At 31.7% G+C, this 6,526-nt stretch overlaps 2 protein-coding genes across 2 annotated transcripts; both read right to left on the reverse strand.

Moving 5' to 3' along the window:
- Window positions 1–33: 33 nt before the first annotated feature.
- Tsp_03215a (conserved hypothetical protein) lies at window positions 34–48 on the reverse strand (the record flags this gene model as incomplete). Its single annotated transcript, XM_003379510.1, has 1 exon — window positions 34–48. A coding segment is annotated over exon 1 (15 nt), but the record flags the coding sequence as incomplete, so codon positions are not given.
- A 316-nt stretch (window positions 49–364) lies between these two features.
- Window positions 365–3,117, reverse strand: Tsp_03216 (hypothetical protein). Its single transcript, XM_003379511.1, has 8 exons — window positions 3,082–3,117; window positions 2,855–2,908; window positions 2,005–2,043; window positions 1,677–1,774; window positions 1,292–1,424; window positions 934–960; window positions 717–742; window positions 365–479 (listed from the first exon to the last, which is right to left on the reverse strand). Exons 1-8 carry the CDS (start codon window positions 3,115–3,117, stop codon window positions 365–367), a joined length of 528 nt encoding a protein of 175 aa, XP_003379559.1.
- Between the last annotated feature and the right edge of the window lie 3,409 nt (window positions 3,118–6,526).

The following is a 6,526-nucleotide window of genomic DNA, read 5'->3' on the forward strand; positions in this document are numbered from 1 at the left end:
GCTGCCTAGCATTTTAAAATTACAGTTTGCAACTTCCCACCAACTCATCTCCCCATACCTACATCTCCCCTCTCCTACATCTCCCCTCTCCTACATCTCCCCCCTCCTACATCTCCCCCCTCCTACATCTCCCCTCTCCTACATCTCCCCTCTCCTACATCTCCCCTCTCCTACATCTCCCCTCTCCTACATCTCCCCTCCAACTCATCTCCCCTCCAACTCATCTCCCCTCCAACTCATCTCCCCTCCAACTCATCTCCCCTCCAACTCATCTCCCCTCCAACTCATCTCCCCTCCAACTCATCTCCCCTCCAACTCATCTCCCCTCCAACTCATCTCCCCTCCAACTCATCTCCCCTCCAACTCATCTCCCCTCCAACTCATCTCCCCTCCAACTCATCTCCCTCTCCAACTCATCTCCTCCATTTATACCAGTGCACTCTCTTCTCTTCCCTCCATTTCGAATTATTCGAAATGGACTTAAAATTACCTACCTGAATTTCAATACTTACTGAAATACTTTTCAAATCTTTTCAATCAAGAATCGATGGAACTAGAATATTAACTGCAAAAAATACTTACCCAGACTTACCAACTAGAAAATCTTCACTGTAAAAAATACCTGTAAATTACCCGAAGTTAACCACGACAAGTTTTCAAACAAAGCAACGCGTTCCAAACAACTTTTTCATTCAGTCCCAAACTGTTTCGATTACTTTTCACCCATTGCAAAACAATTCACCTAAAATGTGTATAATTCAGAATACAAAAAGAAAACATAAATCGAATAGTAAAACAGCTTACAGGATTTTTGACATTTGACGAATAACGAGCAAACTGAAAGCTTCTCAATACATTATCTAAAACAGCCATATAAAACGTAATCCATACAAATAAGAGTGCATTTAATTAGAATTTTACTATTATACTTACCCGTGGTGATGCTAATTTCTCTAGAATCTTAAAATTTACGTATTAAATAAATCAAAGAAAGATAAAAAAAATAATTGTTTTATAATTATATATTGTCTTTGCTCCACCGTTAAAAGCTTGCAAGCATTTCCATCACCAAAATAGTTATTAATGATTAGCTATGAAAAAGCAATGACATGGCAAACAAACATTTTCGGAACAAAACATAATCATCATGCAGTTCTATCGGTTATAAATTATTTGTTATGTAACCATTTTATATTGGTTTATGTAATCATACATATTCATACAAGTGATACATGAAATGCTAAATATAATAACAATATAGTATTGCTTACATATTTTCATCAGCAAATACGGATACGTACGTAGGGAATGATAACTGCTCGCTGCGTTTTGAAACATTCAAAGAACGTTTCTCGTAGACTATTTGAATATAACAAATGACCTTTTTTGAAACTGCAGTAGATGCACTTTTGCATATCTGACATCTGAAAAAATAAAAAAATACCTTTAATATGCTATTTTAAATTCATTGCGTTTTCTACTTAATTTCCATAAGACGTATTATTAGTAGCATTCATTTTTAACTGACATGAATAGTGAAGTTCTAGTCATCTCAAAATAATAAAACACCTATTCATCATCTAAGAACAGATACCAATTAGTTCCCATTCACCATATTTGTGAGGTCATGCAAATGGCAAGCATATATGCGCATCACATTATCAAATTTGCCTTACCTTTTAATCACTGATGATATTGGAGAGGGGAATTCCAGTTCAGCACATGTGTTACCATGTCGAATATCCAAATGACTGATGATGATGGAAGAATTGTTCTGAAAAGTAATACAATGTTAAGGAAATTATGCAAATAGATAACTACTTTGCCTCTAGTAGAACAACATAACTTCCCGTCAGTAATACAATAATAACACAGAGTGAATAACTTTATTTAATAATAAAACTTATTAGCATAATCTATATCAACGTTGATAGACAAGTGCCTTGTTACTACTGATAAGACGAGTTTTTAAGAAAAGTTACTCTCCTATGCTAGAGAAACAACGTTTATGTAGCTATTCGACCAAAACAATCTGCACTGAAACTAAAAAATATTGTAAATAATAATTTTCCATCTCATGTCGTCTTAGTAGGAAAAAAATTTCAATTTGAAATAGGCAGCAATCCCAACCTATTAAAACAACTTGTTACCTTAGATGTGAAATTTCAAAAAATTCTATACACTGAATCCATTTTCAACAGTTTTATAGTTAATCAAAAATATCATATTAGTAAAATAATTGCCTTTTGAACGCTGATATCAATCTTATTCTTGGGTTGTTTCAAAGTGTGATGAAACATTCTGAAGAAATAATAATGAAGTAGACTGAAAAAATATATCTGGTTTATGGATGCCAGTCCGGTGTTCCAGTGGAAAAACAAATCCTCAGCCAGTGCACACCGCTAACTTACAGCTGCATAAATTGAAGCATCTATATATAGATAATAAAAAGAGAGCAGTCAGGAGATTCATGCAAATAGAAAGCACAGAATGTCTTTCTCACTTATGAAAACATAAATGAAAGAGAGAATTGCAGTTCAGAATGTACCATTATGACGATACACTCAATAACTGACCATGAAACTGAAAATTAGTAAGCGAGGAGATAGCGTATTATGTAAATAGAATGTATTGCACCTCAGGTTGAATAAGATAATATTTAATAATTGATGACGTATGAATTTGATTAAACAGCATTGCTTACGGTGAAAATGTTCACATAACATTGTGTAAAATGTCGTTAATATGCAAATTTGCTTCACTTCATTCATATAAAACTTCCTTAAGCTAGTGTACCTGTTTATGTATGAATTAATATATTACCACTGAAGAATAGCCATTCGTATTAATTTACGTCAGTTGATTCGAAACATCCTCCAGGAAATGACATGTCATGCAGGACAATGTTCTGAATAAAAATATATTTTCTTATTATTCGTGATTTAGGAGCAATAAAATGTAGGCTTCTTTAAAAAAGCGAAAATTAAAAGAATGTATCTGCAAGTCATTCCACAGTCTGTTATTTTTAAGATTATTCACAACGGTTGAAGAGATTTCAGATATTTATAACAGTATACATACAGGCATACATGGGAACTGAGGAGAATTGCAGAACATTGTCAATAACAATGACAACGGGAGACCAATGACGATTTAAGTAATCTTTATATTATGCAAGATTGATTCGTTTATGGCATCAGAGTCGCATCTGTAAACAAAATCGTGGAACTATTGCAGATTTGACATTCCTCAGCATCCTGGCACCCAATCTCATTTAATTTTTCTAAAACTGGTATCACCGTCCTGAAAACCAACTGACAAAATTCAAATTGTTTTCTAACTATAATGAATGAAATTAAATTACATTTCTTTCACAAATGATTACTTTTCACAACTGTCACCTACAACAACGTCTGGAGGATAAAAAGTTCAAATTCAGAAAGTAACTATTCTCAGATGTTAAAGCTCTGATATATACAACAGATTGCATAAAGTATTCAACAATCATACCAAAACGATCAATCAATATCTTACATCTGAAATGCAAATTACACCTGAGAGTCAGTATCTAATCTCCTGTAATTTTATGTAATTACATCCTAGCCCAAAAAAGAGAACAGAAAAGTTTATCAGATATATAAATACACAGGAATCAACCATGAAAGATGACTGACGACGGAGAAAGCAACTTTTAAAGGCTTTGATATTTTTTTAGAAACTTTTGGTTAGAATAAAATTAAACAAAAATAGGTGACGTTAGTTGCTAAGCGCAAGTGAAAGAAACAGTAAAACAATGTTGATGCAAAAAGAATCTGAATGTAAAACTTGAAAGATTAGGTGAAAATGTAACATTGTTCTTATTTCATCACAACTATAAAAAAATACATTATTGTTTAGGCATATTTAAAAGAACAGTTTTAAAGAATAGAAGATGAAATTACACGAAATGTTCACTGTCGTCAATTAATAATCTTATACTGTTGCATCACATATACCGTTGCTTAATAGTGAATCAATCGAAATGAAACATTCAAAATTCATTATTTCCGAAAACATTTACATTTCTACAATTGTATTTCTACAATCAAATTCAACTTACAACTTCTTCCCCACGTATTACTTACAATACACTAAGTGCTTCGAAAACAAACATAATTCACCTTTTATCTATGAAACGATCATTGAAACATTGCACCAGAAATGCATACATCAACGGCTTGAACAATAATAAAAATGCACCTATTCATAACATGAAAAAGCATAACAAATCGAATCTATATATCAAATTCTATCAAACTGAATACAACAAATATAAATGCAACTTCTGTTTCATCGCTAATATATATCATTCCATTCAATGCCTATCAAAACTGAAATGCTAACATATTCCTGCAAATGTATTTCTTTACCAGCTAAAATGCCCAAATCTTACTGTACAGCTTTTCAAACCTGGATTCTAACATACAACAAAACAGTTATTATTAAATTCGAGAAAAGCAAAAAATGTTCGAGATGACGAAATAAAATCTACTTGCAAGGAATAAATTGGAAAGATATTCTAACCACTAACAGAGCGGAAAAACGTTTGCCGTGAAATTTCAATCGCACGAAAATCCACAGCACTAGAAGAAGCTTGTTTAGTAAGAAAAGATAGCGAAGATTTTGAAAAGAAGGTCTTCATTACTTTTCAATGTGTTGTATTTGAACAACTTTCGACGTCAGCACAAGTTCAACTTTAATAAATTAATATGCAAAACAGTATTCTATTTAATAAAGTAATAACAGTATCATTTTTATATTGGTTCAATTTAACGGTATGAAAATGAAATAGATAAAATAAGGTTTACAGTATGAAGGTATGAAATGAAAGGTTGAAGATAAAAGTTTTTGGAAAATGTTAAAAACGTGAAATTGCGCTTTCAGCGAACTCTATCATCATCCAAAACATTTTCTCCATTATGTGAAGTGGAAAAGTCATGGGAAATTCTTTTTCAGAAAAATGCAAATCGATAAAAATAACCGAACGCAATAAATTGCAAATTATTCAAAAGTATGCTAGTAAAAGTCAATAAATAGTGATTTGCAAAAGCAGAGATTTTTTTCAAACTTTTAAATATTAAAAAAACGTATGCATATATTGATTAAAATAAAAATTTACATTTACCCATATTGTATGCATTTTAATTTTGGAAAAACAAAATGAGTAAAGATTAGCAGAAAAAAAAGTTAATAACAGTAATCAGAAAATGAAATTATTTATATCAATCGATCGATATCACTCAGCTGACGACACACCAGTTTAACCATTTTCCAATTTTTCAACGGTAGCACTGAATAAATAAAATGACTGCAGTCGGATGGAAAATGCAAGAAATACACTGTGCTGAGCAATTTATTAATGGATTACGTAGAAACCTGGAACAGATGGAAAAATCTGCATCCGCATCATGCAAGTGGTTCATTTAATTTTGTACAATCAATTTAGTAAAACTTTTTATCAGAAAATGAGTAAATGGAAAATGAAATTAATAAAATATCTTGTTGAAACATGGAAAAAAGTTATCTTTACAATTTTTACACATAATTAATGCATAAATATAATCAATTTTGGAATATTGCTTTTTTCTTGAAGAAAAGTTATTTCGACAGATGTTATTTGTCATTGATTCCTCACTGACAGCTATCTCAGCTAGTCATGTAACACACACACACACATATATATATATATATATATATATATATATAGAATGTGTGCGTGTGTGTGTGTATGTGTGTATGAGGGAAAAGAAAATCGAACAATGTTGGCCATTTTTTGTTCGAAATCGACCTGAGAATCTACTGAATCTACTTCGTTGACAAAGTTAGCATATGCAAATCTGAGAATAGAGACAAAAAACGTTGAGACATCAGCCTCAACGATACTTAACTCTTAACATAGTTAGATGATGAAAAATGTTCAGAAAATAAAAAAGAAAACAGTATAAATTTTATAAGAAATTGTGAATAAATAAATAAATAATATGAAGAACAGAAAACAGAAATTAAATGTTGAAAAAAGAACTTTCATAATCAAACACAAACGGCTCGCTTGGGGAGAAAAAGTCAATATTGTTAAATCAATATGATGTTATAAAAGTATTCCGAATCACTCTCACTCACATCATCATCATCATCCATCACTTTTGTTTTTTTCATCCATTTCTTCTACATATGCAAGCATGTACTGATTGCCACACAATAAGAATAATTTGAAATGCTGAAAACTTTCACAGTTGATTACAAAAAGAAAAAAAATAAAGCCAACAGACAACACATACACGAAAGAATGATTTGTGGTCGGTTTTATTGATCATATATTTATCTATCTGTCGTTGGACAAGAATCTTTTGTAAAAGCATCATCAAGTTAATTACTTTTCACCAGGATGCGTGTGCGATTGAACAATCGATTGGAAGACTGTTGTCGTTCATATGCTGGTCGTTTGGATTAGCAAATCAGCTCAAAAAGTAAAAAAGAAAAAATAAAT

Source organism: Trichinella spiralis (assembly GCF_000181795.1).
Source record: "Trichinella spiralis strain ISS 195 chromosome Unknown Scfld2, whole genome shotgun sequence".
Classification (NCBI taxonomy): Eukaryota; Metazoa; Nematoda; class Enoplea; order Trichinellida; family Trichinellidae; genus Trichinella; species Trichinella spiralis.

Bases quoted from the DNA above. Each gene is read 5' to 3' on its own strand.
- Tsp_03216 (XM_003379511.1), bottom strand. From the start codon at position 3,117: ATGTTCTGCAATTCTCCTCAGTTCCCATGTATGCCT. The intron at 2,909-3,081 runs GTATGTATACTG...ATTTTTATTCAG, and splicing joins CTCAGTTCCCATGTATGCCT to AACATTGTCCTGCATGACAT. The intron at 1,775-2,004 runs GTTGTTTCTCTA...ATTACTTTTCAG, and splicing joins GGTCGAATAGCTACATAAAC to AACAATTCTTCCATCATCAT.